The 13,776-nt window shown below is 40.6% G+C and overlaps 1 protein-coding gene across 2 annotated transcripts in view; it reads right to left on the reverse strand.

The window, feature by feature from the left end:
* Nucleotides 1-602: 602 nt before the first annotated feature.
* Nucleotides 603-13,776, reverse strand: part of ddx19a (DEAD-box helicase 19a) — a 91,934-nt gene continuing 78,760 nt past the window's right edge. For both annotated transcript variants that reach the window (XM_080215032.1, XM_080215031.1), the window contains exon 12: nt 603-3,142. In XM_080215032.1, the coding sequence (XP_080071158.1) occupies nt 3,081-3,142 (62 nt within the window). In that variant the 3' untranslated portion in view covers nt 603-3,080. The remainder of the gene's footprint in view (nt 3,143-13,776) is intronic.

Genomic DNA, 13,776 nt, shown 5'->3' on the forward strand with positions numbered 1-13,776 from the left:
CCTAACCTGACTACTCCAGGGCCCAGCTGCCACCTTACCTCCTTACTCACTTACCTCATCCCCCAAAAAGGGCAATAGATTGTCTTTCCCTGATCAACAGTCGTTCCATTTCTAGAGAAGCCAGAATCAGAATTCTCAGCCAGAAATTACGCTCTGAAGATTTGGGTCATTATCTAGTGAACAAAACCAATATTTACAGTAACCACAGTCACTGTACATTGGATATTTCTATTATAAATGTAAATATTGCAGCTTACAATGTGCAAAGGTTGGCACAAAAATGTCACAATAGCAAGTCAATTTTGAAGATTTGAATTTCACCAAATACACAATTTTCAATAAGATACAGATTAAAAGAGACTGTCTATATAGTCATTACTATTGAAAGATTTGTGGAATGGATTAGATGAACAAAACTCAGGCACAGGGCACAAAGAAATTTTAACAATTATTGCTGACTTTTAGGTAAGATACAAAATATAAAAACACACTATTCCAACCACCTTTCCCCAAGGGGAAAAAGTAAAGGGTTAAAGTAAACTCAAGGAGATTGAGTAAATAATGAGTCATAGATTCATGACAGTTAAAAAAATACAAAACAGTTGACGTACTTACTCTTTATTCCAATTAGTACAGAAGAATAATCTGGAAGCCAATCTGCAGCAATGTTAGTTTTGTCCATTGTAAGGGCTGCTGACAGATCTTTAATAACTTGTAAAATAATAGGCATTTCAATCTCAAATTATCCATGACTCTCAAAGCACTCATTCATTTCTGCAGTTTAAATATTTCCAATTACAATCCAGTTCACAACCAAATAAAAATGCACTGCGTACAAATGCATACACCCTATTGTACAAAATTCAATACACAGTAATTTAAGCTGCACAGTCATTTCAAGATAAAGCTTTAATACAAATATTTGAAGAGAGGGCATTTTGTCAAATTCTCCTAAAATTTTAGGTACAATCTCAAATTAATTTCATTTTTTTACTTGGTAAAAGTTTAATTTGTTCCTGTATTTGAACAGAATTTTACAGCCAATATGTTGCATAAGAATAAGTATTTCATTTTCTCAAACTGTTTTTTCAGTTCTTTTCCCCAATAAATTTTAACAGTTCCAATGGGAGAAGTGATTGTTAGCCAGTTTCACTCAATGCAAAGCTGCAACAGTCACCAATTGAAAACATTACTTGAGAATATAAACTGTAGCATTTTCAACAGCTGGCCATAAACTGCAAATAATCTTTTGCCAAACCAGGAATTCCCTTTTTAAATAGAATCACTACGCTGTTCAAGATAGTTGCTTCTTATTACTAATTCTAAAAAAAGCCAGTAAAGCTGGTATATCGCAATGGGAACTACCTCAAAATAATTGCTGAATATATGCAATGCATGAAGCGCACTGAGGTTCAAGGTAGAGAGTCCATTCACAAGCACAACGACCCAAACTCTGGTTGCTAGCTTTCAAATAGAAATATAAAAATGTGCATATCCCAATTCATATTTAAGGAACAATACATTGTTAACTTTCACGAAATGGTTTTAAAATGATTGGTCTGTTTATAAACATATTTCATAGGAATGCTCACCATTCATTAGATTTGGACATTGCATAAATAGGAAATAATATAATGGTGAGTTGATGTTCACTTCTAGAAGTTTAATTAGACTCTTATCTTGCACATTGATAAATTTAATTGGTTTCAGTAGCCAGCTTCCTGGTACAGCGGAATAGTGCGTGGCAAAGATAGTTTCACTAATCAATTAATACCTAAGAATAGAATGTAAAAAAAAAATCAGGTTTAATGTAAGAGCACAGGTGTAAAAAGCTGTATCCAAGTATAGAATACTGTGAATAATCTCTGCTTTACACTCACTCATTAGAGCGCGCACAAGCATTTTCAGCATTAAGTTGATACAAATCTAAGGGCTGACGATGATATACGTCATGTGTAGATACATAACTTATAAACAGTGAATTCAGAGCCTATTGTATAAAATATGTTCATAACGCAGTTATCCTGAATTCATCTGTTAGCGCTGAAGAAAACGAGCAAAGCATTTTACATGCTGATCTAATACTATTTATTGAAAGAGCATTTTTATTCTGATTTATATCCAAATTCCTCATTATTCAACACAATCTCTTCAGCCCAGCAATGCTACTTTTCCCCTAACGCCATGGAAATATTAGGTGAAAATTAAACCAGATTCTGAATTCATAAAACTTCTCAAAGAAATCTCTTGTTACCATTTTAATAATAACTGTTTAAGTATTGCTATTTGTGATTATTTAAAGTACTGGGATAATTGTTAGTGATTTTTGATTTCCTATAATGTGATTTGTTACAGAGAAATTTTGTAAAGGTTGGTGTGGCAGAGAGTCTGTAGTCACTTCAGGCTGAGACTACGTTGGAAAGATATCTTTATCCAGAAGGCTGGACAGCATGGGTAACCAGATTAAAAATAACTGATCCAGGAGAAAATGAGCCTTTAATAAATCACCTCTCTGAAATAAAAATTAATTAAATCATTAGTCAACTACCATAATTGAAGTGCCAATTAAAATTCAATACATTTTGTAATGCATACTAATACATTGTTGTTTCAGACCTATTGTTTTAATTAGTTTCAGTATCCATTTCACTTCACACAGATCTATACCTGTTTGTAACCCAGTAAAAATGCAGTGTACCTAAACTGAAAGGGAAATTTGCTTACTTAACATTCTTACAACTTCCACCCTTCTCTGTTGTTTGGCAATTTAAATTTTATTTTTATTTTTTGTTTTTAAAGTTAACTAAGACAAACTTCATAAAACATGTTTAAATGTTTTATGTGTAAACGTTTTCCTGGCATGTTTATTCACTCCTTGAAGGAAAAAATACAAAATTTTACAGTCCAACTGCAAAGTTTGAAATGAGGTAAATTGAATATAATTTGATTCTGTCAGTCTATTCTCAAAATTGGCTGCAGAATAACCCAATGGGATTCCAAGTCCAAAAGTCCAATTGCAGCTGGGCAGTGCATGTCGTCACAGGGTTGAGAAGGGTTTAAACTAGTTCGCCTGTTGTACTTCAGTTAGTGATCCTTTCAATCTCATCAAGGTCATCGGTATCAAGCTTTTCAATCCGCTTGTCTGAAAGAAAAATATTCCACTTAAAAGTTTAGCACATCAAGGAATGTTATTTTTAATTATACTCACGTGTCAACAAATGCATTTAATAATTGCATACTCTTTACAACTGCCTACCCAGGTGTGCTGCACATCTCGTAGGACTGACTGGTATTTACAGGTATTTCTCAGGAAATGACACTGAGCATATGGCTCTGCAGCTCATCTGGCAACTTCTGGACAGGTAAATGTCATGCTGCAGATTATTGTGTCTCCTGCAACTTGTTTGGACTCTAATATTAGAGATTTTTGAGGCCTGCAGCCTTGTGTGAACCACATAATGTACATTTGCAATACAGCATTCCCCAGAACGATTAGCAGTCAAACAGTTTTAGAGAGTACATCTGCACAAAGAACAGTACAGCACAGGAACAGGCCCTTCGGCCCTACAAGCCTGCACCAATCACAAAGCCTGCCTAAATTAAAACTGTATACACTTTCGGAGTCCATATTCTTTCACTCCCATCCTATTCATATATTCGTCTAATTGCCACAATCATACCTGCTCCCACCACCTCCCAAGGCAGCGTGTTCCAGACATTCACCTCCCTGTGTAAAAAAACTTGCCTCACACATCTCTAAACTTTTCCCCACACACACCTTAAACCTATGTCCCCTAGTACATGACTTTTCTACCCTAGGAAAGAGCATTTGACTATTCACTCTGTCCATGTCACTCATAACCCCTCAACCTCTGTCATTCCAGTGAGAACAAATCAAGTTTGTTGATAGAATGTTAGCATTGACTAGCAATTTTACAATATTTCCACATTCACTTTTCAAGCACATGTTTGCACTTCCAAACAAACGATTGTTAAATATTTTCTATAAGCTGGATGTTTTTGCTCCCATCGATCAGTTTGGATCATTTTATAAATTCATCTAGAATGGTCATGTTGACAATGAACCAGATTATGTATTTTACTTTGGCAAGGACATTAGGCCATGCTATCTATTAACTCATTGATTTTTTAGTGTTTGTAGACAAAGAACGATCCTTTTATAAGAGCATAAGAACTAGGAGCAGGAGTAGGCCATCTGGCCCCACGAGCCTGCTCCACATTCAGTAAGATCATAAGAACATAAGCAGTAGGAGCAGGAGTAGGCCATCCAGCCCTTCGAGCCTGCCCCGCCATTCAGTAAGATCATGGCTGATCTGAAGTGGATCAGTTCCATTTTCCCACTTTCTCCCCATAACCCTTAATTCCCTTGCCTACCAAAAACCTATCTCCCCGTGACTTAAATATACTTAGCGAGGTAGCCTCCACCACTTCAACGGGCAGAGAATTCCAGAGATTCACCACCCTTTGATGAAGAAGTTCCTCCTCAACTCCGTTCTAAACTGCTCCCCACCCCCGCCTTATCTTGAGGCTGTGCCCTCTAGTCCTGCTGTCCTTTCTGAGCGGGAAGAATCTCTCTACCTCTACCCTATCCATCCCTTTCATTATCTTTTACGTCTCTATAAGACTCCCCCCTCATCCTTCTAAACTCCAACAAGTACAGACCCAGTCTATTTAGTCTCTCTTCATAGTCCAACCCCCTCATCTCCGGTATCAGCCTAGTGAACCTCCTCTGCACTCCTTCCAAGGCCAAAATATCCTTGCGCAAGTGCGGCGACCAAAACTGCACACAGTACTCCAGCTGCGGCCTCACCAGTGCCCTGTACAGTTGCAGCAAGACCTCCCTGCTTTTATATTCTATCCCCCTCGCTATAAATGCCAGCATCCCATTCGCCTTCTTGATCACCTGCTGCACCTGCAGACTGGGTTTTTGCGACTCATGCACAAGGACCCCCCAGGTCCCTCTGCACTGTAGCATGCTGCAGCTTTTCGCCCTTTAAATAGTAATCCCTCCTACTATTATTCCTGCCAAAGTGGATAACCTCACACTTGCTAACATTGTACTCCATCTGCCAGGTCCTCGCCCACTTGCTCAGCCTATCCAGATCCCTCTGCAGACTTTCCACACCCTCCGCACAATTTGCTTTTCCACTCATCTTTGTGTTATCAGCAAATTTCGTCACCCTACACTCAGCCCCCTCCTCTAGATCATCTATATAGATGGTAAATAGCTGAGGCCCCAGCACCGATCCCTGGGGCACTCCACTAGTCACCAACTGCCAATCAGAATAGCACCCATTGATACCAACTCTCCGCCTCCTATTAGACAGCCAATCCTCTATCCACGCTAACACCTTACCCCCAACTCCATGCCCCCTAACCTTCTGAAGCAACCTTTTGTGCGGCACCTTATCAAACGCCTTCTGAAAATCGAGAAACACCACATCCACCGGTTCCCCTCTGTCTACCGCACTAGTCACATCCTCATAGAATTCCAATAAATTTGTCAAATACGATCATAGCTAATTTTTTTGTGGACTCAGCTCCACTTACTTGCCATAACCCTTAATTCCTTTACTGTTCAAAAATTTATCTGTCCTTGCCTTAAAAACATTCAGTGAGGTAGTGTCAACTGCTTCACTGGGCAGGGAATTCCTCGGACTCACAACACTTTGTATGAAGAAGTTCCTCCTTAATTCAGTCCTAAATCTGCTCCCCCTTATTTTCAGACCATGCCCCTAAGTTCTCGTTTCACCCGCCAGTGAAAATAACTTCCTTGCCTTCCATCTTATCTATTTCCTTCATAATCTTTGTGTTGCTAATAAGATCTCCCCTCATTCTTCTGAATTCCAATGAGTATAGCCCCAGTCTACTCAGTCTCTCCTCATAAGCCAACCCTCTCGACTCCAGAATGAACCTAGTGAATCTCCTCTGCATCCCCTCCAGTGCCAGTATATCCCTTTTCAAGCAGAAAAAAACTGTACACAGTATTCCAGGTGTGGCCTCGTCAACACTTTATACAGCTGCAACATAATCAAGCTGTTTTTAAACTCCATCTCTCTAGCAGTGAAGGATAGAATTCCATTTGCTTTCTTAATTACCTGTTGCACCTGGAAACCAACCCCTTGTGATTCTTGCACAAGGACAACTTTTTACCTTTTAACAATAGTCCATTTTGCAGTCATTCCAACGAAAATGGATGACCTCACATTTACCAACATTGTACTTCACCTGTCAGACCCTCGCCCACTCACTTACACTATCTATATCCCTTTGCAGACTTTGTGTCCTCTGCACACTTTGCTCTGCCATTCGTCTGCGAATTTTGACACTACACTTGGCCCCCAACTCCAAATTATCTACGTCAATCATAAACAATTGCAGTCCCAACACTGATCCCTGAGGCACACCACTAGTCACTGATCACCAACCAGAAAAACACCCATTTACCTCCAATCTTTGCTTTCTATTAATTAACCAATCCTCTATCCACACTAATACATTACCCGTGGCATCATGCACCTTTATCTTATGTAGCAGTCTTTGGATGTGGTGTATTTGGCTTTCCAGGAGGCATTTGACAAGGTGCCGCACCACAGGTTCCCCATTGTCCACTGCACATGTATTTTTCTCAAAGAATTCCATCAAATTAGTCAAACACGACCTGCCCTTCATGAACCAAGCTGTTTCTTACCAATGGGACAATATATATCCAAATGTCTCGCTATTTCTTCCTTGGTAATAAATTCAGGCATTTTCCCTACTATGAAGTTAAGCCTAGTTACTTGCCTTTTGTCTACCTCCTTTTTTAAACAGTGGCAACACATCTGCTGTTTCCAATCTGCGGGAACCATCCCAGAGTCCATCGAATTTTGGTAATTTACCACTAGTGCATTTGTTATTTCCCTCACCATCTCTTAATACCCTGGGATGCATTCCATCAGGGTAGACTTGTCTACCTTTAGCCCCATTAAAGTGCCCAACACTACCTCCTTCCTGATAATAATAGTTTCTAGGTCTTCACTCATAGCTTTCCTGTCATTTTTAGCATGCTATTTGTGGCTTCCACTGTGGTTGTTTAACAATTGCTGATCTAAGTTTTCAGTTCTGATGAAAGGTCATCAGCCCGACTTTTAATTCCTTCTCTGTGTAGATGCCTGTGAGGATTTTCAAAAAAAGTTTTAAATGTCTATCTCTTCCTGTTGTTTTGATTAGTTGCTGAGATATCTGCATTCTTCTGTCTGACCATTTATTGTTTCTATATGTCCTTCCATCTCCTCCTTTATTTCACATGCCCCCAGTGTCTGTGTAGATGCCACATGTCGCCCTTTCCTAATGTGCAGATTTCAGTCATTGTTTTTAAACTAAAGGTCTAAGAGTATGCAGGATGATGGGATGAAGCAATGTTAAACTAAGTGGGGATGGAGAGAAGCTGTCAGGAATATAAAAGTGCTCAGGAAGAAAGGAAGGCCACTAAACATCATTCTGAAGTCAGCTGAAGAGAAGAAGGCATTTACTTTGATTAACCAATGAGGAGGAATGGAGACATTTACAAAAATTAAGCTGCCAATAAAAGCAACTTGAGCTTGCAATAATTTTTAAAATTCATTTCCAGGATGTGGGTGTCACTGGCTAGACCAGCATTTATTGTCCATCATTAGCTGCCCTTGCGAAGGTGGTGGTGAGCTGCCTTCTTGAGCCACTGCAGTCCCACAACCCACAACGCTGTCAGGGAGGGAATTCCAGGATTTTGACCCAGCGAGGGAGGGAATTCCAGGATCTTGACCCAGCGACAGTGAAGAAACAGTGATATAACTGCAAGTCAGGATGGTAAGTGACATGGAGAGGAACGTGCAGGTGGTGATGTTCCTAGGTACCTGCTGTTCCTATCTTTCTGGTTGGTTGTGGGTTCAGAAGGTAATGAGGTGCTGCCTAAGGAATGCTGGTGAGTTTCTGCAGTGCATCATCTTGTAGATGGTGCACATTGCTACCACTATTCATCTATGGTAGAGGGGGTGGAAGGGGTAGCAATAAAGCAGGTTGCTTTGTCCTGGTTGATGTCCAGCTTCTTCAGTGTTGTTGGAGCTGCATTCATCTAGATGAGTGTTCCATCACACTCCTGACTTTTGCCTTGTAGATAGATAGTGGACAGGCTTTGGGCAGTCAGGAGGTGAGTTACTTGCTGCAGGACTTTTAGCCTTTGCCCTGCTGTTTTGCTCTTTTAGCCACAATATTTACATGGCTCATCCATTTCAATTTTTGGTCAATGGTGACCCCAACAATGTTGATAGTCAGGGGGAGGGGAGGGGAGTCAATGATCTAATGCCATTCAATTATCCTCTCTTGTTGGAGAGCAGTCCTGTGTTGTAGCTTTAGGTTGACACCTCATTTTTAGGTATGCTGGTGTTGCCCCTGGCATGTCCTCTTCATAACCAGGCTTAAGGGTAATGGTAGTGAGTGTAATATGCCAGGCCATGAGGTAAGATTGCAGTTGAGTACAATCCTGTTGCTGTTGATGGCCCACAGTGCCTCATGGATGCCCAGTCTTGAGTTGCTGGATCTGTTCAAAGTCTCTCTCATTTAGCATGGTGATAGTGCCAGACAACACAATGGAGGGCATCCTCAATGGGAAGATGGGACTTCACCTCCCATGTGACTGTGAGTGGTCACTTCTACCGATACTGTCACAGACAGATGCATCTGAGGCTGGCAGATTGATGAGGATGAGGTCAAGTACGTTTTTCCCCTCTTGTTGGTTCCCTCACTGCCTGCTGCAGTCCCAGTCTAGCAGCTATGTCCTTTAGGACCTGGACAGCCTGATCTGTGGTGGTGTTACCAAGCCTAACTTGGTTATGGACACTGAACCCGGCCCAGAGTACATTTTGCACCCTTGTCATCCTCAGTGCTTCCTCCAAGTATTGTTCAACATGCCAGACTACTAATTCATCAGCAGAGGGAGGACGATACACAGTAATCAGCAGGAGGTTTCCTTGCCCACGTTTGACCTGGTGCCACAGAGTTCACGGGGTCCACAGTCAATATTGAGGACTCCTAGGGCATCTCCCACTCCACTGCATATTATTGTGCTGCTGCTTCCTCTGCTGGATCTATCCTGTTGCTGGGACGGGACATACCTGGGAAAGGTGGTGGTGGTGTCTGGAATGTTATCTGTAATTAATACAAATTAAATCCCAGCCTTACAACATTGTAACAAGTCACTGAAGAATTTCCCTCCCACCAAGGCTTCAGAACATCATGTATGATCCCAATTGCTGTTACTTCTGGATGGGAAGAATGGAATCCTGGCTCGGGAGATCATAACTTTTACTTTATTTTAGAAAACTCAGAAGAAAGTCGCAGGACTGCCAATTAATTTAACAAGAAAAAAACTATTTATTAAACACGAAAAGTTTGATTTTACTACAATACTCTTTCACTACTCCCTACCTTCGCAACGTACACAGATTTTAAGGATAACACCTTCAAATCAATGGCCAATGCCACTCAATCTCCTCGCACTGCCCCCAGATGAGTGTCACATGAATGTCTCCAAATTTCACTCGCAAAAATCTGTTTTAAAATCTTCTTTCAAACAATGATTTCAAACAGTTGTTTTCATTAGGAATCTACCTCCAGGTTCTCCAACTCTTTCAGTATTCCTCTGTCTTGAATGTCTTGAATTTCACACGAACTCCAAGATCCAGCCATCGATTGCTCCACACTTATTTCAAGTTATGTTCCGTAGGCTGTAGTAAAATCTCACAAACCCTAGAATCACTTCAGATATCTCTGAGTTATCACTAGCCAACTTCCTCTCAGTTCTATCTCCACTGAACAGTACTGTGTTCCTGTTCCACTTCCTATTTGTGTCTTTAACTTTAGACTTGTGGAAACTTTTCTTCATTTCTTTAGTTTCCTCAACTGGCTGTGCTTTAGATTTCTGGCACTGACTTAACCATTACTCCATTGTACGGCTTTTCACCTAGGGGTGAGAGATGTTCCCTCTCTAACTGCCTGCCACTAACAGCCATGAATTCAGTTAAGTGAGCACAAAAAGCCTTCCTACCCTAAAGGTGCCCCTGGTTGCTAAGCAATTGCTCTTTCTTTCTTCAAGATGTATTTACTTTTCACATTGTAAACCTTTTTAAGCACAGTTGCATAATTTAAGCTGACTAAAACTCCCAAACATTCAAACACCTTTGTCTAACATGAATCTAACTAGTTTTACACTTCTTACTCAGAATCTCTAAATTAAACCCACTTATATCTTTCTATACCTATTTCTAATATTCAACAATACAAACATACATCATTTAAAACTAATTCCATTTTCCTGACAGTCAGGACTTTATACATACTACATATTTTATTTAGAAGTCATTTTGCATCTATTAATTATTGGATCATAATATGGTAGAATTCTTCATTATGATGGAGAATGACAAAGTTAAGACTGAGACAACGTGAGGAAAGCTAACTTTGATAGTATAAGATGTGCAAAGGATACTTGAAGGGTTGACAGTGGAAAGGCAATAGGAGACATTTAAAGAATACACAGATGAATTTCAACAATTGTCCATCCCTGTCTGGCGCAAGAGTGAATCTATGGGAGGTCTTGCTGCAACTGTACAGGGTACTGGTGAGGCGGCAGCTGGAGTACCGTGCGCAGTTTTGGTCACTGCACTTGCACAAGGATATTCTGGCCTTGGGGGGAGTGCAGAGGAGGTTCACTAGGCTGATACCAGAGATGAGGGGGTTGGACTATGAAGAGAGACTAAATAGACTGGGTCTGTACTCGGAGTTTAGAAGGATGAGGGGGGATCTTATAGAGACGTATAAGACATTCTTGCAATTGAGGGACTCCAGTGAAGGTTCACCAGACTGATTCCTGGAATGACAAGACTGACATATGAAGAGAGATTGGATTGACTGGGCTTGTACTCACTGGAATTTAGAAGAATGAGAGGGGATCTCGTAGTAACATATAAAATCCTGATGGGACTGGAATGTTCCCGATGTTGAAGTCCAGAACCGGGGTCACAGTCTAAGATAAGGGGGAAGCCAATCAGGACTGATATGAGGAAGAATTTCTTCACTCAGAGTTGTGAATCTGTGGAATTTTTTTTACCACAGAAAGCTGTTGGAGCCAGTTTGTTAGAAACGATCAGGAGGGAGCTAGATATGGTCTTTGTGGCTAAAGGGATCAAGGGACATGAAGAGAAAACGGGAATAGGATACTAAAAGTGCATGATCAATCATGATCATATTGAATGATGGAGCAGGCTCGAAGGGCCAAAAGGCCTACTCCTGCTCCTAATTTCTATGTTTTTATGTTTTCAGATCAAATAACAATTCGAAATGCTAGTTCAAGTAACATCTGTAACATTTTCTTACTTTTGCTCATCATCCATCCTATATGTTTAGCACTGACTGTAAATGCTTATGCATTACATTGTTCAGTTTTAATGACAATTAGGTTGGAGGGAATGGCCTAGTGGTATTATTGCTAGACTATTAATCCAGAAACTCAGCTTATTATCTGGGGACCCAGGTTCGAATCCCACCATGGCAGATGGTGGAATTTGAATTCAATAAGAAAATCTGGAATTAAGAATCTATTGATGACCATGAAACCATTGTTGGAAAAACCCGTTTGGTTAATGTCCTTTAGGGAAGGAAATTTGCTGTCCTTACCTGGTCTGGCCTACATGCCACTCCAGAGCAACAGCAATGTGGTCGACTCTCAGCTACAGTCTGAACAAGGGCAACAAGGGATGGGCAATAAATGCTGGCCAACCAGCGACACCATGTTCCATAAGTGGGAAATAATCACATCATTAAACAGGTAATGGGCATTTATACACCGATGAATGGAGATATTATTTGTTCATTTGTTTTAATCAAAATGGTATAAATGGTGATAGCTGAGACTGGTAGGTTGGAGTAGTTTTTGACTGTGAACTGAAGTCTCACCACAAAGAATGCCACTGTATCTTTGTTTTAACTTCACCTACTGTCATGGATTCAGTTAACACTGACTAATTGGCAGGTTTCAGTGCTTTCTGCTTGCTTTTGATTTTTCTTTTTTTGATTATGTGATGTGACTTTGAATGAGTTGGATGATTGTTGTATTACTGGACAATTATTATTCTGCTTCTAAGGCGGAGCTGCATCTCTGAGGTTTAATCGTTAAGGCCAACGGAATCTCAAATTAATTAAGAGTTTAATTATTCTTTTGGCTGCATGTTGGAATCTAAAATGTTTTTAAATAATAATCTGTATCTGTACAGATTTCATAGTTTAGATTTCACAGTTACTGCTATTTTAACATCATTGTTAATCCAATTTGAAACTGTAGACTTTTTTTGCTTCTGCTAATGAGGTAACTTCTTAAATCAGGAGTTTCTTCAGGGAGTCAAGTGAATCTCGAGTACGAAGGGGATATAGGAGTAGAGTTAAGACAGAAATCAGGAGGGCAAAAAGAGGACATGAAATTGTTTTGGCAGATAAGGCAAAGGAGAATTCAAAGAGCTTCTACAAACACACAAATGACAAAAGAGCAACAAGGGAGAGAGTAAGCCTTTTAAGGATCAACAGGTCATCTATGTGTGGACCCACAAGAGATGGGTGAGATTCTAAATGAATATTTCTCATCAGTATTGAGAAAAGTATGGATATAAGGAAACTTGGGGAAATAAATAGTGATGTCTTGAGAAGTGTACATATTACAGAGGAGGTGGTGCTGCAAGTCTTAAAAGTGCATCAAAGGAGGTAAATCTGCGGGACCTGATGAGGTATGTCCCAAGACGTTCTGGGAGGCTAGGGAGGAAATTGCAGATCCCCTAGCCGAGATACTTGAATCATGGATAGTCACGGATGAGGTGCCTGAAGATTGGAGAGTAGCAAATGTTGTGTCTTTGTTTAAAAAGGGCTGCAGGGAAAAGCCTGGTCGGCGCAACACCGTGGGCCGAAGGGCCTGTTCTGCGCTGTAATGTTCTATGTTCACTACAGGCCAGTGAGCCTCACATCTGTGGTGGGTAAACTGTTGGAAGGTATTTTGAGAGACAGGATCTACAGGCATTTAGGGACACAATGACTGATTAGGGACAGTCAGCATGGCTTTGTGAGTGGAAAATCATATCCCACAAATTTAATTGAAGGGGTAACCAAGAAGGTAGATGGGCAGACCAATTGATGTTGTCTACATGGACTTTAGCAAGGCCTTCGACAAGGTACCGCATGCTAGATGTTGCATAAGGTTAAATCTCACAGGGTCCAGGGTGAGGTATCTAAATGGATACAAAACTGGCTTCTTCACAAAAGCCAGAGGGTGGTTGTAGAGAGTTGTTTTTTCAAACTGGAGGCCTGTGACCAGCGGTGTGCCTCAGGGATCAGTGCTGGGCCCACTGTTATTTGTCATTTATATTAATGATTTGGAGGAGAATACTGGGGGCATGTTTAGTAAGTTTTCAGATGACACCAAGATTGGTGGCATAGTGGACAGTGAAGAAAGTTATCTCCAATTGCAACGGGCTCTTGATCAATTGGGCCAGTGGGCAGAATGACAGATGGAGCTTAATTTAGGCAAATGCGAGGTGATGCATTTCGGTAGACTGAACTAGGGCAGAACTTACTCAGTTAATGGCAGGACATTGTTCTCTAACTCTCCCCAAAGAGATCTAGGGGTACATGTTCAGAGCTCCTTTAAAAGTGGAGTCACAGGTGGACAGAGTGGCGAAGAAGGCATTCGGCAAGCTT

The sequence above is a fragment of the Carcharhinus amblyrhynchos genome, chromosome 30, assembly GCF_965287045.1.
Source record: "Carcharhinus amblyrhynchos chromosome 30, sCarAmb.v2.hapA, whole genome shotgun sequence".
Lineage (NCBI taxonomy): Eukaryota > Metazoa > Chordata > Chondrichthyes > Carcharhiniformes > Carcharhinidae > Carcharhinus > Carcharhinus amblyrhynchos.